Below are 27,762 nucleotides of genomic sequence, written 5' to 3' on the forward strand. Positions count from 1 at the left end.
TTTGGAATGTTGGAGGAAACCGGAATACCCGGAGAAAACCCACGTATGCACGGGGAGAACATGCAAGCTCCACACAGAGATGGCCGAGGGTGGAATTGAACCCTGGTCTCCGTGTAAGACGCTAAACACTTGCCCGCCGTGCAGCCATGATAGCCAATTGAACACAATATTGATAACAGTTTTTATACATTATAGCCTAAATGTGTGACTACCTGTCACACCCACACCATATATATAGATATTTGTGATTCTGATATGATTTTGGTATCAATATTGGATTGATCTGCCCACCCCTAGTCATTACTTTGTCGGTGTCACAGCTCTGAAGGGGCGGGGCTCCCCCAAGTTTATGAACCTCAGTGGTCATTCGACTGGGAAGAGGAAAGGGAGGGTGAGGATGCTGACGCTCATAAATCGGCGGTGGAAGTTGATTGGCTGCGTGTGAGTCAGCAGCGCCAAGGTCTCTCCTCTTGACGCGTGTGGCGCCGTGCTGCGTGGCCGCTCACAGGCACACAGGACGAAGCAGCCCACGAAAGGAAGCCAACTATATTTCAGCACCGGAGCTGTCCACGCCGCTTGTGACGGTAAATTATTCTCTCGGGGAGGGAAAGAAAGAAAGAAAGAAAGGAGTAGCAAAGTCTGCCGTTGAGGCGCGCTGACTTCATCCGAGCCAAATTCTTGCCATGCTGGACAGCCCAGTTTGAGGACACCGAGGAGATTAAGTCCAAATTGAACGTCAACCTTTTCCCTTTAACGGTGAGTCCAGACGGGATTCCTCAAGCTCTCCCACACACATTTTTACACACGTTACACAACACACTCCGATACAGGGTGATAGTTGCAGTCTGGAGATGTTATACATAAAACAAGCTAGTCCATGAAGGTCGAATCTACACTAACAAACACAGTTTTCTTCTCAAGGAACAATACTATCAAAATGAAACTTCAATATACTTTAGAGGAGTCAGTGTATGGCTTGTACAGAAGTACAATATTTTTTATTAATGACTCCACATTATTGTCATTATAGTGTAAATAGTCTTGTCAAGTGTCTGCATGAGTGCTGGGAAGCTGCGGTTCATTCAGGGAAACATGAATTACAACATAGATGGTGACGGCGGTCGAGTGGTTAGCGCTAGGCTAGGTTAATTGGTGACTCCAAATTGTCCATAGGTATGAATGTGAGTGTGAATGGTTGTTTGTCTATATGTGCCCTGTGATTGGCTGGCGACCAGTCCAGGGTGTACCCCGCCTCTCGCCCGAAGACAGCTGGGATAGGCTCCAGCACCCCCACGACCCTCGTGAGGAAAAAGCGGTAGAAAATGAATGAATGAATGAATGAATGAATGAATGGTGACGTTGTGAAGCAGAGCCTGATCCCCTCCCTTGTGAAACTGGGCCACATGGCAGTTTTGTGAGATATTATCATAATTGTGCTGCATATGGATTTGTGTGTGCAAATATAGTGCAGGTGTGTTATAGCAAGCTGTTCAAAGTCAAGGGTGCAAAAGCATTATTATTTCTTCGAGTGCATAAAGCCTCTTTTGAGATGCTGTGAAGCATATTTAGGTCAGCATGCACTTGGGTGTGGATTGTTTGGCTTTGCACCCACGTAAGTAGAAATCACATGGCACACCTGGGAGTTATATAGAGTCAGTGCGGATTTATTTTTAGGTGGCTTGACCTTCTAAGTCAAGGGTGTCAAAATTATATTGTAAATTAAAAGGATGCGGTAAGGATGCATGATTTTAGTATCAGCATTTCTGATTTTCATGTTTTCTGTGTTGTATAAGTTCTACAAATGGAAGTTTTAACTTATATCACTGCTGTGTAGTTGAGTTGTTGAAACAGTTGGGTTGTGACTCAAACTGCCTTGTTTACTTTTTCAGCAGTCTTTGTTCGTTTGTTATCTTTTTGCCCACATTGGTGCAGAAAAACAGCCAATTTTGCCACAAATATTGGACTGAATCCGGCTCCTCAGCGTGTGACAGATCCCTGCAGTCTAAGCCGCCTCTCCGTTGCGTATTGTTCGACTCACTGCGAGCTGGCACACACATTTCTTTGCTCTGGCAGTGCCTGCATGCCAATGCGATGTCTCTTAGTCTACGCATGCATTAAGAATGAAATTCCTCCATCATTCATGCATGTTTATCTGTAAGCCACAGCTTTTTTTTTAATGTTTTCACCAACCTGTTGGTGATATGGAATGCATTTCATGTTTACCAAAACCATCTGTTAGCATCTTTAATTTGATTCATTAGGCGCTGCATGTCCGAATGCACGTACATCTGCATGTTTTAAATGTTTGCGAGTGATGCCGCTCACTCACTCACACTGTGGCTAAACTCATTAGAGTAATTAGTTCCAGGGCTCTGCTTCCCTGGTCCGTCGGTCAGTCCTGTGGCTAAAGGGGGCGGATTCTTTCCCATGAAGAACTACGCTTTGTGGGGATTCTATTGAAAAAAATCACCCCCCTCTCTTGAGGCAAGCAATGAAAGGGAGCGCTGGTTAGGATTCTAATCAGGACATACCAGTGACATCCAACAGCTTTGGGAAAGGGGTCCAGGAAGTACCAGGAAGTCAGGGCACCAGTACATACAATGAATAAAGTTGGTTGTTGTAGGTTTTTCATGCCTTCATAGCAAAAATGCTTTCATGCAAAACAGTCTGGGTTTTGGACTATTCAGTAGATTGAACTGAGCTGATCGGGTTTTGTAGACTGTAATGGGTGGTAATCTATTATGGTATAAAAAAGGCAACCTAACTTATTTTGTTGTTTGTGTCTTACTTTTGTTAGAATTGGACCCCAGTGCTTGCACATAAAAAGTTTTAACACACAAGGCGTACTCCACCAGAGTGGAAGAATAAATACAAAACTGAAAGTAAACCAAGCTAACAAAAAATGCTGAGTAGGAACAGAAACGACAAAAAGATGGTAACAAAGGAAAAATATAAAGGCTAAGTGAAAATACAAGACAACAAAAGGTTCTGCTGGAGTAAGTCAAGCAGAACTAGTACTCAAAATGCGAGAAAATAAAGTGTCCGAAAAGTAGCTACACAACATGAAGCAGCGGTTGAGCAGAGAATGAGTGAGGCCAAGGTAACAATCTGGCAACAGCTGAGTCTCCCAGCATGGCTAATGAAAGCCTGATGACTATTTCCTTCAGGTGTGCGGCTCAGGTGGCGCCACCCCCGGCAGGACAAGCAGCAGTGCACTACAACGGAAAGTAGATAGGATGGGTGGGGCTTACATTGGTATATTATTTTATTGGTATATTATTATGAAAGACTTTATTATTTATATATTATACAGCTGTCACATGAAATTCACCGCGTACAAAACAAGTTGTAACAACTGAAAATGAACAAAAAAACACATTTCAAGGAAAAAAGTGATCAAGCTACCCCTGATGCACAAGTGACTGACTGGCTGTAAAACAAGCCTACACAGCACTGTCTTGTCAAATGCACCGCGTACGTCACAGGACAACTTTACCAAGTAACTTTAGATACACACCGAAATAGAGACAAGCTGAAGAAAACCTAATAACGTGGATGCGGTGTGACCAATGCGGCTTGCCAATTGTACCGTGTATGTAAATGAGGCGCTGCTCTGTGACTGCCAATCACAGAACGTGAACAGTGAATACATAATGACCATTTCTTTAAAACACAAAAAAAAATAGTTTCATACTTGTATACAGCAAAAATGCACATTTGTGAAGAATACTAGTTTATAACAAGTATATAGTAGGATGACATGTAGCGGACAATTGGTCATTATTTTTTAATGAGACAAAATGTTGGCTATAAAAATGGCACTTTTGTTGTAAGTTCTATTGCACATTGCAGCGTCTTATTTTGCACACAGTAAAAGAAGCTCATTACACCACATTATTGTGAGGATAGAGCTGCTGTCAGTACGAATACTGAAGGGCTGGTATATATCGGTTTGTTGGACATCGGTCAGCAAGCCTCATCTGTATGTTGCATTGCTTTTCAAATTAGGTTTGTTTTTCAGATAAAATACAAAACTTAACCCAAATAGTGTGGCCAGACATGCTCTGACTGGAAAAGTGGCAACTACTTTGATTGGTTTATTATGATTGGCGTGTGTCTTCTTTCCAATTCATTTCAATGAACATTTCCTCTGTATGATTGTTTCCCTAGTCGTATAGTTGTCTATTAGAGGAGCTGATTCCAGTAACCTCCCCGTGTATGATTGACAGGAGGTTGGCAGTAACATGGACCTTAATGTGCCTTGCGGGTGTGCACCACACAGCTACTTAATGAAAAAAATCTAACTTAGCTTCAAATTTCATTTCCTGTTGAATCCTAATATGCAAACCCTTCAACAAGCTGTAATACTGTTAAATTAGAGAGTGGCAAGACCACAAAAAGATTTCTCATAGGGGAAGAAAAATAAATGAAAAGGATTTGGAGACTACTTTGGTCTCACCTCCCTTCTGAATTGTTAATATTTAATTCAACCAAGACGCCCCTGACATAACTCAAGTACATGAAGGTATTGAACCACCACCTTCACTCTTGTACTTTTCAGCCTGACTTTTCAGCCTGATTTCTCAGAGAAAACAGAGAACACAATTTCACTCTTTTCTTATTTTCAAGGAGTGTTGATCCACTGTCACAGTAAATCAATATTCCGAATGGAGTTTTGAAAATAATACCCCTCAGGCAGTGAATGTCAGGACCTATCTGCTTTAAGGAGCGTCTTTACTTCCCTCAGTCTAGACCTTTTTTTAACCTGGGGCATGTAAATCATTCAGAGGAGAACACTGGAGGAGTGCAGTCAATGTCAAGTTTAACAGACATATGCCTTCTTCCTGAGATACCTTTTGAAGATAGTTTAGAAGGCTCTTAACTTTACTACCCATGTCACTAGAGAAAAGTATTCTAATTAATTATGGCACCACGCTGGGATTACATTTTGGTGTCCACGGGTCTTGGAAATAATCTCACTTCCAAACTGCACAAATGCGTAAATCCAGTCTATGAGCTACTCAGTCTTAATGAGGTGTTGATAATTAGTGTTCATTTTGAGCAACAATAAACAAGAATACTAGCACTCAACAGAGTGGAGACCAGCTGAGGCTGTGTAGTAATCCCTCGCCACTTTGCACTTAGAATTCCACAGCTTCACTTTATCACCGTTTTTCTAAAATATTTTAATTAAAAACCATGCTGTTTTGTGGTAGTCAAAAAAAAACTACATACATACATTAAGCAAAATACTTATTTTTTGGGGACTAAAAAACAATGCAGCATAATATGAATAAAATATAATAAAATCATAATAAAAAAATAATAAAAAAAATATTTCCTGAATACTGTGTAAAAACATAAATAAATAGAAATAAATTTACCTTTACATATATTGTGGAGCTGGGTGGCATGTGGAATGAATGTCTTGTAGCGTTCACTGTGGGAACAAAACTGGAGGAATCTGTTAAATTGTCAAATCAAATCTGTCAAATTACTAAATGAACTCAAATACAATATAAAGTCTTTAGAAAAGATTAATACTGTAATACTGTAAAAAAATATTTAGACGGTAGTAAAGAGGTTTTCTATGCTCTAAATGTAAATATATTCTATTTATAAATACATTGTGTAAATTTGCTTATCACGGTGAGATTTGTAACCAATTAACAGTGATAAACAAGGGATAACTGTACGTTGATGAAGTATTAAAGTGGTTTTAATCTTGATATTGATAGTTATACTGAACACATTTACATGCAAATTAAAATATATGTGCAGTAAATATGAGATTGAGCATGCTTTGACTTATTGGAAATGCTTTAGACATAGTGGCAGGTTACTGTACTCTTTTAAATTAATGTACTACCCATTTGTGTAAGGATCCACTGTGCATGGAGGTAGAATATGAAACAAAAATAGAACCAAACATAAAGTCATGTTTAATATTCCGAATTTAACCTGGAAATGACAAGGTCCTTTGTTTGTTCAGCAGATATTTCCATCATCAGCTCTCCTTCCTGTGGTGTGGAGAATACAAATCTATCTCACTCATGTCTTTATCTTCTTTTTGGCATCATATCATTCCTTGGACAAAAACGACACAAAATCAAAATGACCATGTTTTTTCTTTTAAGGAACGATGGAGTTATGAAGGGAACCATTCATTTGGCTTTAGTGTTTCTTTCCCTAACAAGAAATTGTCTTGCTTGCTTTCCTTATTGTTCATCTCATTTTGTTGTTATTGTGCCATTTACACCCACTAAATATAGCAAACGCGTTTCCCTAGCTTGCTTTTATAATGCAGTTAATTTTGTTTTATAATACCTCAAACTTGTTTATTTGCAAAGTTTTGGCAGTCTGAGGTATAAAACCAATATTGCAACCAAAACACTTTCTTAAGTGTTACATGATGTGTTTAAATGTGTATTTTTCTTTGTCTCTGGAGGAAGAGGAGGTTGTGGCCAAGCTGCTCCTTGCAAGCATCGCTATTGTCAAGATGCCTTGAATGGAAGTTCTTATAATTATAACTGTGGCAATAAATATTGTGTGTTTATTGTGAATGTATTTTTTCTATGTCGGAATTGGTGTAACTTGACTTATTCTCAATGGATTACGTTATATAACCGCTGATATAACCAAATTTTGGCCTTAGGCCTTTTGGAGCATAGTGATCCTTCGCTCGGCTCAGGTTGCATAGTACATTGCCTTACACACAAGAAGTCATAAAACCTGATATCCTTTCAGGGGTCTGATATGCTTTGACTAACAACCTCTTCCTACAAGTGTATGTGCAGTATATGTGTAGTCCTTCCATAGAGTCACTATCAATTCTTAATAGAAAATGTTCAGTTCCCAGTGACTGAACAGGAACCATAATGGTTTTTAATGATAAAAAAACAAGATGGCCACTATAGCCGAGGGCAACATTTAAATCGGTACATGTTATTTTGAAGCAGTCAACAGCAATCAGTCTTTCAGACCTTTCAGAGATTGTGATTCAAAGCGGGAACTATACTATAAAGGATGCGTGATACTGGATCCATTGATTAGGGCACTAGAATTTCCGCATTAACAGAATTGCGTAATTGGCTAATAAAAACAGAATCTACTCTTAAACACAGAATCTTGCTGAAATTGACATGTTGTGAATGAATATTTATTATATACACGTGTGGGAGGGACACTACCTAAGACATTACAGCAGGATACTACACTGCACACAGGGTTCTCTACAGGGTGCAATTGTCTGATCCACAGGTGATCCCTTTGTGTAATTGCGATCACCCAATCAATCAAGACATCCCTACTTTTGAGTAATTTCATTTTTCCCCATTGTTATGGCGGAATGTGCAGAAAGATGTACAGCATTTGAATATTACAGCATATTACTTGACAAAAACATTATGTATTTGTGTTTGATGTTAAGCTCTAGAATTGAACGTGTCACATCTCATGACTGACTGTTCCTGGGGGCTCCAATCTGTGTTTTGATATGTGTTGTCATTTATTAGTTTACAGGAGTGCATCGTAACTGTAAAGACTCACCTCTTTAAGGACTGACTGTCCTTGAGTGTTGCACATAATTATGTGTGACTTGGCAGGAAGTGCAGGCTCAAGCAAAGAAAGACACCATGACCTTAGGTTGGAGAGAATAGTCGATTAAGTTTTCGTCATTTTGAAAATGATTATACCGAGATGTTGGTTGGTTAAAAGGGGATCTATTATGCTTTTTCCTCACCTATAAATATAGTTATAATGTTGTATTCTCGTGTTAAATGATGACAAAGTTTCAGATGATGAGGTTTGCGCATTTGGAAGTGAGCCCTGACAGGAGTTTTGGGATGGCTCAAATAGTTCGGTTCCAGAGGGTGTGGTAAAGCTGTTCCTTTGTGATGTCACAGAGGAGCGGGCTCCTTATGGCCGTGGTTTTATATTGATAGCAATGGCTTGGAAGGGAAAGCCACATTTGTTTACAACTAAATAGCCTCTGTTTAAGAATTCACTGGTATATTAAGCTCTGACACCTTTGATCGTTTTCATTTCTAATTGTCTTTTAACTGCTATTTTCATAGCAAATATCGCCATGTTTATGGCTACTACATGTAATCTTATCAAAGACAGCAATGTCACTAGACTTCAAAATCTGAATTGGATCATTGACCTTTCCATCCATCCACTGGTTAGAAGGGTCTGTTTGGTTTGTGGTTTGCAGGATTACGGGTAGGACCATTGTTTTGTTCATTAGTTCATTCTGCAGCAGGATTAGGGGTGAGTTGTTTGTTCCTCTTGTTCATTTGTCAGCAGGATTATGCATTGGTTGGCCGGTCTGAAAAAACAAAACATCACAATCACACTGTGGAAACGCGTGGCCCAATGAAGAACATGTACCATTTTGGTGCCAATCCAGATGAATATGGAAAATGTTATCGTCACTGTTACAAATAATATAGTTACAATTAAAATAGTTACAAATAATAACTGTCTTAAACTCTTTGGTTAGGCTGTCATTGTCCTGTTACAAGGTTGGCTCTAATGAAACAAAATACATAAGCCGTCCAGTGGTCGTTAGTTGTGATATCATGCAGGAAAAACCACACAGAACACAAATATTTTTCTTTGACATATATGAGGTAGTTTCGTGTGGCCATCTTTGGATGAAACCCGAGGGACGGACACCCTTACAGTTGCAGTATGTTTTTGAAACAAATGAGTGTTGTCTCTCTTGTCTACGAAGCAAGGGGGCTTGCAGGCTATTAGAGCAGCCTGGGAAGAAGGGAGCGAGAATGACTCCCATTTCACTCCTGATAGATGAGCTAGAGTTTCATACAAGCACTTATGTGGAGTGAGGATGGATGAGATTGAATTTCAACATGTCCCGTAAGTACATGTAATCAACTTGAATCCATGATGGTGCCTTTTTGTTCGATCAGGGAATTTATAGTCTCGCAGAAGTAGAACTAGAAACACTTATATAATATAATTATATAATCACATCTACCTGAAAAGACATCCATTTCCATGTGACCGGGTCAGGGTCAACAAGATCCAGACACCATGGTTTTAATCACGCAGTTACAATTCGTAAGCTCCCACTTGCAAGGGCAGGCTGCATTTGGCTCCAATATGATGCCGCACACTCTAAATTAATATGCAAATTACAGACATCCAGCAACCCCGGAAAGAATAAATGCAATATAATCAGATGGCCCTTGACCCTCACAGCATGTTCAATCTAATGAGAGCCAATCAAGATGCTGCCACGGACGCTCAGGTTCGACACTGGTGTGAATTTAACATTCATTCATTCATTTTCTATACCACTTATCCGCACTAGGGTTGCGGGCGTGCTGGAGCCTATCCCAGCTGTCTTCGGGCAAGCAAACAAAACAAGCTGTGTTGTTAGTTTGGGGCTCATTTTTGTCACACGGTGAAGCCACAGGTGTTCATGGGGGTACGCATTAACTGAACAGCTTTTTCTTGTTGTCACTATTACAGCTGCAACAATCAATTAATCGATTAACTAATTAATCAACAACTATTTTGGTAATCCATCCATTTTCTGGACCGCTTATCCTCTCACAAGGGTCGCAGTATGCTGGAGCCTATCCCAGCTGTCTTCGGGCAAGCAAACAAAACAAGCTGTGTTGTTAGTTTGGAGCTCATTTTTGTCACACGGTGAAGCCACAGGTGTTCATGGGGGTACGCATTAACTGAACAGCTTTTTCTTGTTGTCATTATTGCAGCTGCAACAATCAATTAATCGATTAACTAATTAATCAAAAACTATTTTGGTAATCCATCCATTTTCTGGACCGCTTATCCTCACGAGGGTCGTGGCATGCTGGAGCCTGCTGTCTTCAGCTGTCTTGGGGCGAGAGGCGGGGTACACCCTGGACTGGTCGCCAGCCAATCACAGGGCACATATAGACAAACAACCATTCACACTCACATTCATACCTATGGACAATTTGGAGTCGCCAATGACATTACATTATACAATCCCTTGGCACTTTACTCCATTCCACTAACTGTGACACTGCAGACATCAGCCAGCTGGATGCAGAATTAGGTCAGTCATTTGAAAAGGGGTGAATATTTATGGATACATAATTGACACATAATTGAGCCAAACTACTTTGACTACGTATGATTTTGGTGTGCATATCTTTGTGAGACAATGTAAATGTAACCATTAACTGGTGGTGACAGGTTCTGTGTATGAGTATTCTGCAAGGTCCAAAATGTTTCCCTCCTCCATCCTTGTATTTGCTGTACTCTGTACTGATTAAATAGCCGACTTCATCAGGGTTGGTAATTTACCAGTTCTGACCTACAGGTTAAAGATGGAAGCATCTGGGAAGAAAGTCCCTCCCAGGCCAATTGAAAATGAGCTCAGGGAGGGAACACATCAATTGCAATTAAATTAAGGTCCCCTTGACGATTTGCAGGCGTCGCTTTGTTGCACCTTTGGAAGCATGTGCGAATTAAAAACAGAGTTGGTTTTATTCATCATTGTAGTTAGTTGGAAAATAAGGAGGCATAATCATCAAAGCTCACTGTTGCAGTTGTTGAAGGAATCATTTGTGAAACAGCAAGCACTGCAAATGATACTTACACTTCATTTCTTCCGCATTTTATTTTGCCATAGGCAGTAATTTCAAAGACTATATCTAGGAACATTATCAAATAGAATACTAACATTTGTTCTTACAGAGGAAGGGATAGATGTGTGCTCTTAAGAAACGAGTTCCAGACTGAGATGTCAGTTGCTGAAGTTGGAACTTATCCCAAAACTTGTCCATAGGTATGAATGTGAGTGTGCTGTTGTACAGCATTTCTTGAAATGCTGCAAATGTTTGACAGACAGTATGAATTCCCTGTGATGTGTACCCTGACACCACTACCACTGTTAACTACTACTAACTCATGTTTTGTTTCAGGATTTGTTTACGCTGAGGGACACATATTCCACTGGTTGTCTAGTAGTTGATTCTCCTGATTCCTGTGAAGGCGAGAGGGGCTTGACCTGATTGAAAATGTAGGGAAGATGAATGACACATCACACAGTCTATGGAAAGGCAGATAAATATTAGGGGCAATTTTTTTTTTTTTTTTTTGCCGGACAAAGTGTCATATGGGTCGGCACGGCGGTCGAGTGGTTAGCGCGCAGACCTCACAGCTAGGAGACCAGGGTTCAATTCCACCCTCGGCCATCTCTGTGTGGCGTTTGCATGTTCTCCCCGTGCATGCGTGGGTTTTCTCCGGGTACTCCGGTTTCCTCCCACATTCCAAAAACATGCTCGGTTAATTGGCCACTCCAAATTGTCCATAGGTATGAATGTGAGTGTGAAATTTTTGTTTGTCTATATGTGCCCTGTGATTGGCTGGCCACCAGTCCAGGGTGTACCCCACCTCTCGCCCAAAGACAGCTGGGATAGGCTCCAGCATACCCATGACCCTAGTGAGGATAAGCGGCATAGATTTACTCATGCAATTGTAATGGTTATCTCTCTCTCTGTGTGCAGCCATGGGTGTGCTCATGTCAAAGAAGCAGCCAGTGGACAAGGTGCAAAGGTGCACTGCCGTTGTCTCAGCCTTCCAGGCAGGCCTCAAAGATCGCGCCGCCGTTGTGAAGCCGGCAGACGGAGAAGCAGAGGACGGTGAAGTGCCAGCAAAAACCTCAACTGGTCCTGAGGAGAAGAATGCCGAGGAGGAAGAGGGAGGGCAAACAGAAAGTCCGTCCACTTCCCAGCAGGCTCCACGGGACGAGTGCAAGGTCAACCAGGAGGCATGGTCCAGGTTACGGGATGGAAAAGGTGTGGAGCCTGAAGACCTCGAGAAGAGCCATCAGCTCACACCGCCTGCTTTTGTGCGACCCAAAAGAGAAGCAGATGATGATCAGCCGTCGGAGGTGGAGCTGGCAAAGAAAGAACAGGTCAGACTTGATTGTAGCACATGAAAATCAATATGCCATTGACAATCATTGGCAAAGCGTGAGTGAAGGCACATATAAAATCACTCCGTTTACACACATAATAAATCCCCAGGGCGTAGGATTAAAGAGGTATTTGCAAGATGTCAGTCTCCATGGCAACAGCAGCAAATGATCTGCTTTCCTTTTCTAAGTTCCAAGCCATTCAGCAAGGAAATTCTCATCCTTTCTCTTAACATTCTTGGTGAAAGTTTCAAAGTTCCCAAAGATCATTAAATTGAAACGAGCTGTGAGACCTTCGAGATTACCACGTAGTGGGGGTGGGATGCTTTGTTCCTCTCTGGAAGGTGACTTGAATGCAGGATGGCACAGACGGGGGGTGGCGTTCACAAGAGGACTAACGTCATTGTGTATTATGTTTGAAGACTTAGCGCTGTGTTGACACTTGCTTCAACATGACACGTTAACAGAAGACGCATCCACTTACTAATAACTACTGTATTTTCCGGACTATAAAATGTCAAACAATGCTTTATATGGAGGAACAAAACACAAGTGAAAAACATTTGTTACTTGGAATTAATAAATAATGTGGAAAGCATCCCAGGTGGGTTCTCCTTGTCATGCTGGTAACGTTGGAAGCCAAACAGACCGCCAAGGTTAAATTTTTTTCTCATCAGAGAACAAAAATGTCTTCCACCTTTCTATGTGCCATGTTTGCAAATTCCAAACTGGTAATTCTGGCATTGAAGGAGCTGAGGCATTTGAAGACATTTTTTTGTTCTGTATGCCCTGAAGTAACCATCAATTGGACCTTCGTTTGGGCTGAAAATCATGCTGGACAGCCAATTGGATCCTCCTGCTCAGGGCCGGGGACATTTTTTGTGTCTTTTTGTTCTCGCTCAGTTTCAAATGATGTCTCACTGCATCCAGCCTCAGTAGAAATGGCACACTTGCTTATGTGGCTCAAAAATCTGAGAGAAAGCGTTTTTGCCTTTGCCATCAAAAGATTGTGACGGTGTGAATACCTGTATTAGTCCAGAGTAAAATAATTTGCGATTTATTGTATTTGAATGGATGTTTGTGCCACATACAAATGTGCAACTTTCCAAGTTGTATCATTGCCATCATTATTTTATAAGGATTATTATTTGTGAATTTATAAGACTAATCTGTTTTACTTGTTGATAATGGAACATTATTTTAGTTGACTATTGGTCATATTTTTTAAAATTTTGTTTGGACAAAATTGTTAAAACACATCACTTTACTATAACTTACATTACATACTGCAATATTTGTCTTCTTTTGCATTTGATTGTGAAATGCATCCAGTGTGTGGCCTGACATTACTTTGAGTAAAGAGCTGCTGCTATATCGGTATTGGTTGATATCAGTATCGGTAATGAAGTGCTGGTGTATCAAATATTGGCTTTCCTTCCAATATCAAGCAGCATCTCTAGTTTACACGCCTCTATCATCAAGTCAGTCTTACAAAATGATGCAGCTGCATCAAATGTGTCACTTGGAATGGATCTCTACTGCAATTAAATTCCAATATCCAAAAAGTGTCTGGCCCGTAGTGGGTCTTGAATTGGCCTCCTTCCATTACTCAGATCAAGTACTTCCAGCCAAGTCGTGACAGCATGAGCTATTGCCAGTCCAGTTGACATATTTGTACTATTGGGCTGCAAATCAACCTCATGCAAAGGTTGTAAATGAGGCTTATTTGCAGCTGACCTACTGAGAAAGTCATCCAACAGCCAATATCTACCCAACAGGGTCCAAAAAATACAGCCTGACGATCTCATCACTTCTCGGAAATCCCAGTGCTCACATATTGATAGGCATGTGCGTTCCCATGGTTACCAAATGATATTTGCATTCTGTACAATTATAGCACCAAGTTGTCATTTTAATGAGGTCAGCGTTGGTATTCTCTCGAGTAAGGTCACCCAGAGACGGCACCAGCTATTATTGTTTGACTCAGCTGACATCTCCCATAATAAATAAAATATGGAAATATGAACCAATAGTATCACAACATCACTGAAAATTGTATTGTTTTCTTCACCTCAGCCTCCAAGTGATGAAATGTGTGACGTATGTGAGGTGTGGACGGCCGACGACTTGTACCCATGCAGGATCTGCACTCGAGTGTTCCATGATGGCTGTCTGAGTGAGTTGGGATACTTGCGTGCTGAGGCTTTGCAGGAGATGAGAGACACAGCTCACACCGTTACTGGCTGGAGCTGCTACTACTGTGTAAGCACCGTCACTTGTTGGTCTAAAAATCAATTGTTACTGCAAGATACCAGTACACCATGTACAGTTAGGTCCATGTATACACAATGACGTGCCGATCATGCCGTTGTTTTTGGCCATGACTGCATTTGTTAGTGTTAAATAACACACCTACTCCTGAACCGCTGCACACAACTGATGTGTTGCTGTTATTTATCTGACAAATACACCATGCCAATACATGCCAATTGCATTTGGACACTGACAAGTTTTAATGAAACATATTCCAATTCGATTTATAGTTATACTATCATAATGTGCTTTCACATTCAAATTGGATTAACCCCATTTTAAAAGGGACCAAGTGGGACAATCAGTGGGACAATTGACTCAGAGGCCATTTTTTGGCAGATGTGGACAACTCCTTCATCACCATAAGGGAAGGGCCTGGAGGTCAGTTTGAAAAACCCATCTGCGAAATGGCAAAATCCAAATATACAGTTTGGTGCATTTTGATAAAGAAAGCAAGCACTCAGTAACAATTGATGGTGGATGATCACAGGATAATTTCCAGGAAGTAGGTGTGTCCTTGTCCAAGTCTCCCATAAAGAGAATACTGCATGAGAGTAAATACAAAAGGTTCACCGCATGGTGTCCAACACTCATCAGCCTCAAGGACAGAAAGGCGAGATTGGACCTTGCTAAAAGAAAAAAAAACGTCAAAAAAGCCAGCACAGTTCTGATTGAACATTTTTTGGGTACGGACCTCTACCAGAATCATGACCAACAGAGTACAGAGTGTCTTCTAAACATGGCTGAGGCAGTGTGATGACTTGGACATGCATGGCTGCCAGTGACAAGGGGTCAGTGGTCTTTATTGAAGATGTGACGCAAGACAGAACCATACAGATTAATTCTGAGGTGTTGAGAGACATACTGTCTCAAATCCAGACAAATGCGGCCAAACTGAGATTACACATGGACAATGACCCAAAACCAACAGCTAAAGCAACCAAGTCAGTCACCTGATGTCAACCCAATCGAGCATAAAATACTGAAAAAAGAGGAAACCCAGCGTTTGGTGATGGTTATGAGTCCGAGACTTCAGGCAGTCCATTCTCAATAAAAGGCTTTTTAACTAACTATTAGAAATGACCATTTCACTTTCAGTTATTTAATGCATCCAATTACTTCTGAGCCCCTGAAATGAAGGAATTATACTAGAAAATACTTTAGTTCCTCACATTTTTATGCAATCTTCTTATTCAACCAACTGAAAACTGAAACTCTGCACTTCAATCCCATCTGAACTGTTTAATTAAGATTTCCTTGCGCTATAGGTGCAGAAGCAAAATTGGAAAATCTTTCTCCTTGTGTAAATATTGATGTAGTTAACTGTACCTGATGGTGTAGTCTTCTTGACCTTTGCTACGATACAAACATGAGGACTTTGTGCTGTGAAATGACCTTGTGGTTTAATGAAAAAAATGTGATTGATAATGCCAACCAACATCAGCCAAAGTGCTCTCATGAATGGGTACTTCAAAAATCTGTTTGCATGCACAAACCCCTAGGATGAATGTTCCTAAAAAAATATACCTCGACAAAAATGCTATGTAATGGAAATGTATTCTTAACGGTCCCTGATAACAGGAGTGCTGATTATAATACAACAGTGGCTGAATGGTTGATTAAAAACACCACAATGACAGCAATTAAGACCCTATTGTCAAAGCCATCTCGATTAATCAGCCAAGTCTCGGAACTGAGTTTGTAATGTCTTCATTCATTCATTTTCTACTGCTTATCCTCACGAGGGTCATGGGGGTGCTGGAGTGTATCCCAGCTGTCTTCGGGCGAGAGGCGGAGTACACCCTGGACTGGTCGCCAGCCAATCACAGGACACATATAGACAAACAACCATTCACACTCACATTCATACCTATGGACAATTTGGAGTCACCAATTAACCTAGCATGTTTTTGGAATGTGGGAGGAAACCGGAGTACCCGGAGAAAACCCACGCATGCACGAGGAGAACATGCAAACTTCACACAGAGATGGCCAAGGGTGGAGTTTGTAATGTAATGCTTCAGAAAATATAATGAAGTAGTGTTTTTGCCGCCACTGTGCTCCCAAGTTAAACTGAAACTTTAACATTTTTTATTCACAAAAGGCCTAGTCCTCTCAAATATTGCTCATAGCCAAATTGGGGAAGTGCGAGACTGACGTGCACCTACCACGGAGTCAGAAGACATTGCAGAGGGCATGAGCTTCACACCACAGCACACCGAACCCAACACAGCCCTGCACACAACAAAAGTTCCTCCTGCACTAAAAGTGCTGCATAGTCTCTGCATGCTCCCAAATCCGCACTGAGGCGATACTCATACCCAAATTTTCCAACACTGGCAAGTACAGTCACATCGCGAGTCTCAAACTCACCACACCCTGCCAAGTGCTCACCCCCAAACTAAAGCTTTTCAAAGCGCCACCCCGGTGAGACATTTTTCGAGGCACATACATCACTCTCACAAAGACAGGAAGTCCCACACAATAGCAGACATGCTTGCAGAGCTGATCGGGCGAAGGGGCTTAGTAACACAGCTTAGGACGGCAACAAAGACTTGCTGATCTCATTGCCATAAGCCCATCAGTTTTATGGCTTATAGTTGCACCTCAGCTTTTGTGACGGACTAAACTGATGTATTGTGTCTATTGAAAACATTTAAACTATCACTTAGTTAGTCACACCTTGGAATGTTTACATCAAAAACCTACGACATAAAAGACCCAAAACGTCTGAAATAAAAGTTTATAGGACTTCCCAGTGTATTTTTAAACTGTAAAACAAATAGTCACCCTGATGCCGTTTCTGACTATGCCCCCCTCCCCTGCTAGGAGTGTAACAGTCTGTTTTAATTCCTGCATCAAGAGTGCTTTTGCTGGAGAACCCTTCACTGTGAAGTAATGGCTTCACTGTGCTTCATCAGCACTGGGAAATTAAACCAAATGCCAAACACACTCAGAGAGGCGGGTTGGGGGGCGGCAGGGGACGTGGGGTTTGGGTGGCTTTCAATCACTCTGAGAAATGACCTCTGCCTTTGGTTGGATCCTCCACTGGGAGAGGAATGTGGACCAGACAGAATGAGAACTCTCATGATTGTCAGCTGTTATACAAACACATTGCTTGTGTAGCATGTAAGTCCTGGATTTTGTTAAACGTGGATTTACAAAGTAGATGACTGCATGTTTGGCTCAAATGGAAGCCAGCCAGACAAGTGGAGGGCTATTTGTGTATCCCATCATATGGCATATGTCTCTGCGTCTGTATGTGTTGCTCCTGAGGATGCGGGTAAAGCGCTGTCATAGACTCGGTCCTAATTAAGGGACTGATCTACAGAGGTGACACATTCAAAGACACCTTCCAAAGCTATGTCAACCCTTATTATCTGTGATGGTGTCAATTTGGCATCACATGTTCCCACCTCGCTCGGTGGAAAGAGTGGTTAGCATGTTGGCTACACAGTCTGGGTTTTATTCTCCCTGTGCATGTGTGAGTTTTCCCCAGATACTCCGGTTTCCTCCCACATTCCCAAAACATGCACGTTAGGTTAATTGGTGACTCCAATTTGTCCATAGATATGTAAGTGAGTGTAAATTTGGCTGGTGACCCCGCCTCTTGCCCAAAGTCAGCTGTGATAGGCTCCAGCATACCACCGCAACCCTAGTGAGGATAAACAGCATAGAAAATAGATGAATGGATGGCTACACTTTACTATTACTAATGTATTTTAAAGTACCTCACAAAAGTGAGTACACCCGTCACATTTCTGACAGTATTTTATGATATAAAAATGAAAAAAATAAAAAAATAAAAATTCTATTCCACATAGACACATAATTAGTGTATAGCTTAAAGTAGTACAATTCATCATGAACATGTTCAAATTGTGGCCAAAATGTCAATATTTGTATGATGACCATTGTTAATTAGCTTGGAGAAACATTTCCACTCCATCACGTTCGGTTTCCTCAGCAAGGCAGCTGTGGAGGCGTGTTAGGGGGGGTTGTTATTTTATGTGAAAACTGTGATGCGCCCCAATTTTGAGGGTTCATGCTCCGCTTCTTTGTTTCTGCCAGTGTTGCAATTTGGTATACAGTATGAGGCTTTTTACTTTCATATGATTTTCTTCTAATGTCTCATGAGAGTCAGTTTAATGTGGAAGGTTACAAAATGTCAACAAGATCATGTAAATGCAATCTTATAAATATATTTTTAACATAATTGTGATGTTCAAATCTCCGTGCAGAGTTTGCATGTTCTCCCCATGCATGTGTGGGTTTTCCGGTTTCCCCCCACATTTGGCAACTCCAAATTGTCTTCATACTTTTCAAAGTCAGATTCGAAAATGAATGGATGGAGAGAAGTATTTGACATATAAAAATTATAATGGAAAACTGATGTTTACTATTACAGTGTTTTACAAAAACCATTTCACTTCTGGTAAAAAAAAATCATAGTTTTCATCATGCATGGACCAAGTTTTGGAAAGCATAATGCACCATTTGATACTTTATTATGAATGGACACTCAGACTCTCTTGTATCCCGCCTAGCATTAGCTAGCTAGCTAGAATGTATGCAGAATAGCTATGCGCATATGCTACAGGCATGTACGCATATACGCAGAAATGGTCAAAAACAAGCGCCTACACACAGAGAATGCAATTGCACCACATGGACTATGCTGATATCAAAATATGTACACAATAATATGCATGCAAAACAATACTTGCAAGGCATGTTGGGTAACTTTACCGTATCATTAAGTATAGAATATTTGAAAAAAAATGGGTCACTGCTTGTCATAATGGGGTGATGGTGGGTCTTGCAGACAAACCCATGGAGAACCACTGTTAGCACGATGCATATGCTGTCCCTTTAACTGTAGGAGCATGAAAACCATAATAGTGTAACATACCTTTGCAATTTAATGTTTGGTATTAGAATTAACGTCATTTGTCTAAGGGGAATCAAATAAATATAAACATGAGCATCATCCAGTAGTCTTTTTTCCTGTGATCAAACAATGTAAACATCTGGCACTGTTAAGCAGTCTGCTGAAAAGGCATTATGAACTGAACATATTTATCCAGAAGTTTCTTGTTGAAATGTCATTGTCACAAATCAGTGGGGGTTTCTTCAAACACACCAATAAATTCCAAGGTTCTACAAGGGTAAGTTCCAGGGCTTCTGCCGTCTAATCAATATTGTCTTTCTTCTTATCTTTGTGGTGGAAGACTAATTCTGTACGCCCGACCTAAAGAACTCAACGACTGTAATGTATCCAGGTTTTATTCTGAGCTGGTGTGTGGAGATGGTTAGAAATGCCGTTGAGGCCAAACTACAATTCATGGTTAATGGGGGTTACGCCTTTAAATCTCCTTTTCGTCAGCTTGAAGATATCGCTGAAGAAGTGCATTACTCTCTTTGACATTTTTATACTCTGCTGCTTGAGATTTTCTTGTCCGGGCTTCCAGAAACGATACGTACGGTTGATTTAGAGCTCAAGTTCAGACTTAAATCAGAAGGCGAGAATATGTTACACCCTCTTTCCGTGTCCTTACACTGGCTCCGTCAGTTTCCAAATTGATTTGGAGACTTTTTTTTTCTCCCCAAGCTCTTCGACCCTGACATGCTTACTATGTATAAAACAGTGAAGGCTCTGATATCTCTAAATATAACTTACACCTCTTTTTTCTTTGAATAAAGCCTGAATTATTATGAGTCGTTGTCTTATTATAATAATCCTTTTGTCAGTGATGTGTAAAGCGCTTTAAATTGCTCTGAGTTCTAAAAGAGGTGACACAATTAACTGCAATATAATCCCAACTCTGTTTTTCTTGCAGGATAATTTGAACCTCCTTCTGACAGAAGAAGAAATGTATAGCCTTATGGAGACCTTTAAGCAGTGTAAAATCATCCCAGGTAAGAGAGAAACAACTTTCAATGCAGGTAAAAGCAAGATTAATTGGCCCCAAGGTCATTATCTTTAACGACCTGTGGTATTATTCCACTGACCAGTGGAAGGTGGTCTTTCCTTATTTGAAACATGTCCCCGGAACTGGAGAAATGCTTTGTGTGACTAATGAGGTTGGATGTGATGAATTGTTCCTTGTCGCTGTAGAGTCATGCCTGGTGTCAGACGAGTTGCTGCAGTACCACCACTTTGTATCCAAGCAGCAGTTTGATAAGGATCTGACGGACGAGCAAGAGGAGGAGGTCCTCTCCCAGTTTGCAGCCCTGGATCCTGACAAGAAGGGTCACATCGAGTGGCCGGACTTTCTCTACTTTGAGTCCCTGGCAGTTCTGAGAAAGTTTCGCACCGAGGTAAAGGATCAAATGTAGGGCAATCTTCCCCCCAGTAAGAATTTATCTTCAACAGACAAAGTTTTCTGACTCAATAAGCCGCATTGAATTCAAATATTTTGCAGAAAAGCTAAGCAGAACTTCAGTTGGCGCCTTTATGATTACTGAATGACGCGTTTATCATTAGAATGTCTCACGCTTCACAAATCATTGGAATTATTTTGATAGTTGAAGACTTATTTAAAAATAGCATTGCAAATCCTATTGCCGGCTACAGCTTTCATGTTTGGTTGAAAAGAGGAAGCTCGTAAACGGGAATCGAAGGATACAGAAGATCCCACATCATCAGCACAACAGAACATCGGACAGTCCTAAATTTGTTGTTACATTTATGCCAAATGTCTTAACTGTATTAGTCTTATTTGTGGGTGAAACTAAGTGTACTATTAGAGCAGGGGTCTCAAACTCAATTTACCTGGGGGCCACTGGAGCTAGGGTCTGGGCAAGGCTGGGTCGCATCAGGTTTTCAAAAAAAAAAAAAAACGCATTTATTAAAAACATAAAAATATACAAACTTTTTCAGTGCTTTGGTTCCGATTTTCTACAATAAAAGCTCTGATAAAACATTCCACTGTGCCACTTTCATATCAAGGCGGGGGCCTCAAACTAGTGTCCTGTGGGCCACATTTGGCCCGCGGGCCGCGTGTTTGAGACCCCTGTATTAGAGCATCTTTGGTAACACAAGCAGGTTATTATTTTTGTATTTGGAGGCATTCTGAATTCAAATTATTCAGCTTTTCAGTCTATAGCCAACTATTTACAGATATGTTTTGATGTCTTTAGAACTCGCTGGTGCGCTTGTTGACTGCCAAGGAAAGAGACACAGCTCGGTCAGTGTTCCTGGGCCTGGACTTGGATAAGGATGGATTAATCACAAAGGCAGAATGTCGCCAGGCCCAGCAGTCATGGTTTAACAAGCTCAACAAAGACTCGCAGTCCTGCAATGTGAGGTGAGTGTATCATTTTATAGGCAGCACAAACAAATCAGCATGTTCTCATTCATAATAGATGCAAATGTTGAATACTTGTTGGCGTATGTGTGTGGATTATCAGTCATTCAGATCATGGTAATCCACAAAGGCAACTGGAAACTAGAAATATGAATATAACCGCATGGTATTATCAGACAATTGTCCATGCATTTTGATTATTATATTTGCAACCAAATTGATGGATAACTTGCTTTGAAATGAGAAGTGAAGAGAAAATGTCATGGTGACAAGAAGACATTCTAGCCTTGCTTTTTGACAACAATAAACAGGCTTGGAAAAGCTTTATAGTTCTTTTTTAAATAAACCAGACTCAGCTCTGTGTATCACTTCTAAAAGCAGGTTAAATAAAACATTTCCACTTTAAAAAGATATGCACTGATGTTATTGAAACATGGTGATTGTCAGCCTGATGTAGAGTGTGACACTTCCTGCTATAAATAGTCATTAATCATTTTTACCTGAAACTATTTAAAAGGTCTTTGTACTTAAACTGAGATCCCATGTGATTGAACAGAAATAGCATTTCATCTTTTTGCATACATCAGCTGACACTGTTTAACTTTCAGGTGGACATTCATTTACTACAGAATTTACCTCGACTATTAGGCTTGTGGGTTCCTGCCAAAGAGTCACAGTTGCATGTTAGCCTTAAATCCACAGCCTATGCTGTCATTTTCTCACTTTGTTTGGAGGTCTGCATATTATCTTGCTGCAGTGAGGTTACTGCAACTGAAATCTTTCTATTTTGAGAAAGTGGACCTTGGTTTTAGTAGTTGAACATATCACAAATTCCAAATTTCAAGGCAAACAATCTAAAAGTGAAAAAAATCAACAAATGGGGAGTGACAACGTTTGACTTTAACCTTCAATCATTAATTTTCTACTGCTTATCCTCAAAAGGGTTGCGTGTATGCTGGAGCCTATCCCAGCTGTCTTCGGGTGAGAGGCGGGGTACACCCTGGACTGGTCGCCAGCCAATCACAGGGCACATATAGACAAACAACCATTCACACTCACATTCATACCTATGGACAATTTGGAGTCGCCAATTAACCTCGCATGTTTTTGGAATGTGGGAGGAAACCGGAGTACCCGGAGAAAACCCACGCATGCACGGGGAGAACATGCAAACTCCACACAGAGATGGCCGAGGGTGGAATCGAACTCGGGTCTCCTAGCTGTGTGGCCTGCGCATTAACCACTCGGTCTTCTTCTAAACTCAAGAAGCCAAAAACATACCACTTCCACACAGAATGGGAGAATAACTTTTTCAGACATGTCAGGCTGCCTTCATGACTTCATGCAGTTTTAAGGTGATCTAATTACTGTTTGCAAGTGACCAGAATACTTCGAAGTTATTATGACTAATATTGATTAATTAATCTTACGATGCTATTTATCTATTTTTCACAGTACTTATTTGCGAAATGCATGTCGTAGAAGAAGCATAATGTGTTCATTACACAACATTGATTGATATTCGCATCAGTAAAAAAGTATTGGGCAGTATTGAGGAATCTGTAAGGAAGTCAATATCAAGCATCTCTAATTAGTTGTGTGTCACTTCACACAAAAGCATGCACATTAACATGCAGAATAACTTCAGAAATTGAAATGAGATGCCGATGAGAAGTACTCAGACTACTAAGACTGAACACGAATAAATAATTCAACAACCTGCAGATAATACAGTACTGTAAAACCTTTTTATGAAGAAGCATCATTCAATACATAGCACACTACAAAGTAAAGCCACACAGTCACACAGACAGTTGCTGGGGGAAAACATTAATAAACATGTATTTGAGCAAATCTCTCCAAATACATTATCCAAAAAGCACTTTTGAGCAGATATTACAACTTTATTAATTATTCATTTGGGTTTGAATGGTTTCAGGAAACACTATAATGCAATAAAAAATTATGATCACAGGGATATAGGCGTGTTCCTCAAACAGTTCTGGTCAGACGTTGACACACAGTCATCACAGGAGTTAATGCCTTCGCAATTTTGGGCCCTTAATGATTTATTTGTGGGGTTTATGGAACCCCCAGCGAATGGTGAAAATATGTGATGAATTGAGGTGCCCATAAAAATGTCAATTTTTGATGCAATGCTCGCTAACTCCTCCAAACCCTCCATGGTGATGTTCTCTAATTTTGGATTAACATATGCAATTAGAGTGACTGTTGCAATTATTAGATTACATTCCGCTCCAGAATCCTGCAGCGTCTCTGCAAAGTGCGCTGGCCCAATTTTAGGCGTAGAAGTAGTAGAGCCCTTTGTGTTGATGCCATGAGCACGGTGTGCAGTGTGTCACTTGTGGAGGTCCATCTCACTCTGTGCTCATGTAGCTGTGCATGAGTCCTTTCAACTTCCTGTGCTTCATTCATCCTCATAACATGCATATTCCATTCCACCCCTCTCACTTGTTTGCCATGCCACCGTATTCCACCAGACTCATGGGATTCTGCGCTCCTATAAACTGTGGGTGAGTGTGACTCAGCACTAAGCATGGTTCGTCTCCTTTCCCTCCACTTTGCAATGCTCAAGTATGCTCAGACGACATCCTTGTTGATACTCTTGACCAGCATGCTGCAATCAGAGACACAAGCAGCCGTGAAATGCAATTGAACGTGACAAGTGTGAACCCTTCACATTATCAGCTCTTCTTATATGCTATTAAATCTGCGGCTGGATTCTTAATATCCATTCATTTAAGTAGACACTCTGAGCCAGGGTGAGCACACATAACAGATCTGCACATAACACCATGTGACAAGTGCAATCTAATCAAAGCTAATAAAATTAACAAAAACTGAAAATATGACTGGCTTTGATGGCTGCAATGCAGAGACACCGTTTGATAATGAAATTGAGTTCTTTTTAAAAGGTCAGACGGTTCAGACTGCAAAATACCAAAACAGTGATGACTCAGAGATGTGGGAGACTACTTTTCACCGAGTACCCAAACAAAGTGAGGTCTTGTTGAGTTTATGTAACCTGCTTTGACATAGTGGAAAAAAAAGATCCCTCCATGGAAACATAACAGTGAAGGAGCAAACAAAGGATGTCAAACTGCAAAAGGTGGCTTCACTTTGATAATTCAGCAATCTTATGAAATCGTCATTTATTCTAAAGTACAGTAACACTCATCCTTATCTTTCATCTGTGAGCTCATCAACATTCAATCGTTTTCTCTCACAAATGAAAAGTGGCAGCCACATTAAAAATGGATTCCAATTTTAATGTTGAGACAATGTTTCAGTGCAAAGTGATGTTCTGCTTATTGATTGATTGTGCCAGTGAATAATTACTTTTCTCTGTGTGTTGTTTTTTTTTTTTTTTTTTTTGGTCCCTTGGTACAAGTATAAGTCATGTTGGCCCCATTTGTGAGAGCAGTCCAGCCAGCTCCGGCAGTGAAAGAAGCAAGACTGATGACAACAGGTTTGTTTTCTTTTGTGTGGAACTTTTAAAAACATCTCAAATACAGCTGTAATAAATGAACACCGCTTGCAGGAGTAGTATTCCTTGGTTTCCATACCCACTCAAACTTGACCAGAACCGACCAAACAAATCATAAAAAAAACATCGCTTGCTATTCATGTTTTATTGACAGCTCCTCCGCAAAATAGGCAGCTCTCTTCTGCCCTCCCACGGAAAGTTGTGTGCTGCAGTGAAATGCATCTCAGCGGAAACAGCGGTTAGGGTGAACTAATGTTCTTCACCACAGAGCCTCGTTTGTAAAAATTGCCCCACCGCCATCGGGGTGGCCACTGGGGTGTAATAAATATCAAAATGAAACTGTGGCGGCGTTAACCTGGATTTTACACCTGCTTGTTTTAGATTGTTAACCGCCAGAAAAAGAGTATAAAATATTGTAATGTTGGCAGAATAACAACGATGCGGGAGAACTGTGCACAAATCAGACTTATTGGCGTCCACAAAACTGCACCGCAAATCTTACAGCATGATGCACTCCACACTTCAATGCAGCCAACTTGGCTCGGCAACTCTTTTTCTCTCTTGGGCTCAGTTTAACTATTATGGAAACTCCACTGTCCCCTGTATAGCCCAACCACTGAATTACACATAATACTCCCATCACTACAATATCATATGAAAACAGAAGAACCTAGCCAGCTATCGATATAAGTGGCTTCTACTGTTTTGGGTACAGAAGGCGACATTCCCATTTGATTGACACTGGTTAGGACAAATTGATGGAAGAAAGATTATGTATTATTATGGTTGCAGGAATTCTGGGAGATAAACAAGCCTAATGGAAATATGCAGACACGTCAAGTCGTATATTAATCGGAGAATGTTTACACACTCTGACAAAATCTGACTTTATAGTACCAGCGTGTGACAAATCAAAATGAGAAAGAGGGCAGATATGTCATGATGATGAAAAAAAAAAAACAAACAAAAAAAATTTCTATAAAAAGACTACCTCCAAAAATAACTACCTCCAAACGTTTTATGAACGGGTTTATTCTTCCTCAGCATCAATGTCATCGTAATAAAAAAGGAATCTGCTTTATAGAAGATGTTGGACTTAAATGTAACCATACACCAAAAGTATATTGTATAATCTAGAAGTATTTTTTCCATTATAAACGGATTTGAAATAAACGTGATTTATGTGTCTGAGGCTTTCAGTGTGACTATCAATGGCTACTTTAATCATGTTTGTAGTCCGTGAATATGAAAAATATGACTTTTTTTTTGCTTTTCCTGAGTTGCTTTTATCGGATGACAGCTAAAGTGGTCGATTGCAGAATTCAAGACAAAAACATCTTTACAGCATGAATAGGTGCCAGTATCATGCCAGTATCGGTATCGGTTGATATTGATTTAGGTAATACTGGAAACATCAGTATATTGAATATCAATAAGAAACTGTTGTATTCTTGGTATTATTAGGTAGCACCAGGAAATTAATATACTCTATTTTCAATAGGCCTACCACATGGGCGGACTTTCTCAGGGAGAGTTCCATCTACATCCTGGCCGCCCGTCCCAACAGTTCTGCCATGCACATCCGCCTTCCCCTATAATTCAGGACCCTGCGCTGCCAAGAAAAGTGGGGGGAGGAGAATGCACCTTCGAGTCTAGGAGATGACGAGCAAAACGTGATGACACCGTGAGCGAGGCTGGACCGAATGAATCAAGCAGAGACCACACAGCTCAAAAATCTAGCCTCCTGTGCGTGACCTTGAAGCTAACACAGACACTCGCTGACTGACGTGGAACAAGTGACAGCAGCTGCCACAAAAGGTGGCGCGTAAGAACGAGGAGGGAAGGCAAAGATATTTCAGAAATCTAGAGATGGAGGAATAAGCGTACACAAGTTGTTTGGCTGCTGGCACTTTTTAAATGACACTAGACTCGACGGGGCCCCCGGCTAGAACTAACCTCTCCGTGCGGGTGTGTTACTTTTTACAGGCTGTTATTCTTTCAAACATTCATCCCTTTGAGCTTCATTACGTCTATATGAGAGCTCCTCGCTACTGCAATGGCGTTGTCTTTATTTGCTATCCAGTTGCTAATGACAGCACACAGAGGCACATGCAAATTCAGTTTGGGCACACTTTCATATGGAAAAGTTGCCTGGGAGGATAAGAACCTTGCAGGCAAGACAGCATATATCAAACAGAAATATATATAATAGAGCTGCTATACAAACTAGTCTAATTTATTATAAACCATTACAAATCTGTATTTATTCCTGTATCTTGTGATATATCCTGTGTTTCCCCACTCTAATCCATAAATCTTGTTTTTTTTTCAGATGTAGTATGAATAAGAATGTGACCCAGTTCGTGACATGTAGATTTTTCCATATATTACATTTGTTTTTGTTTGACACGATGAAAACATTAGCCATAATAATTTGCTGATAGAATGCAATGCCGTGTTGGACTACTGTGACACAGGCACTGTTGGAAATGGACAATGAACGATTCTACAGTGTTTCTACACAGGTTAAGACACACACACACCAGACTGCTACTACAATCACTGAAATAATAGCATAACTAGAGCTTCATGTATGTGTGTATGCCATGTAATTATGTCTTTTTGTGAATAAATTATGAATTACATGAAACCTGATCATGCGAGGGGTGTGTCACAAAATGCTAAAATAAATG

The 27,762-nt window shown here is 40.6% G+C and overlaps 1 protein-coding gene across 2 annotated transcripts; it reads left to right on the top strand.

Annotated features, from left to right (window-relative positions):
• Positions 1-426: 426 nt before the first annotated feature.
• Positions 427-27,762, top strand: phf24 (PHD finger protein 24). 2 transcript variants are annotated; one of them, XM_058064599.1, is made up of 8 exons: positions 427-756; positions 11,529-11,938; positions 14,015-14,200; positions 20,092-20,170; positions 20,370-20,572; positions 21,395-21,561; positions 24,974-25,051; positions 26,571-27,762. In XM_058064599.1, the coding sequence occupies exons 2-8, from the start codon at positions 11,531-11,533 to the stop codon at positions 26,665-26,667; spliced, it is 1,218 nt and encodes a 405-aa protein (XP_057920582.1). In that variant the 5' UTR covers positions 427-756; positions 11,529-11,530; the 3' UTR covers positions 26,668-27,762. The 2 variants fall into 2 exon arrangements, with proteins under 2 accessions (XP_057920582.1, XP_057920583.1); XM_058064600.1 differs by lacking the exon at positions 14,015-14,200.

The sequence above is a fragment of the Doryrhamphus excisus genome, chromosome 2 (genome assembly GCF_030265055.1).
Source record: "Doryrhamphus excisus isolate RoL2022-K1 chromosome 2, RoL_Dexc_1.0, whole genome shotgun sequence".
Classification (NCBI taxonomy): Eukaryota; Metazoa; Chordata; class Actinopteri; order Syngnathiformes; family Syngnathidae; genus Doryrhamphus; species Doryrhamphus excisus.

What these genes read in the sequence shown, in the direction of transcription:
- phf24 (XM_058064599.1), top strand. Translation starts at nt 11,531, where the DNA reads ATGGGTGTGCTCATGTCAAAGAAGCAGCCAGTGGACAAGGTGCAAAGG. An exon ending in GCTGGAGCTGCTACTACTGT is followed by an intron (nt 14,201 to 20,091) that starts GTAAGCACCGTC and finishes TTTTTCTTGCAG; the next exon opens with GATAATTTGAACCTCCTTCT. An exon ending in GCAGTGTAAAATCATCCCAG is followed by an intron (nt 20,171 to 20,369) that starts GTAAGAGAGAAA and finishes TTGTCGCTGTAG; the next exon opens with AGTCATGCCTGGTGTCAGAC.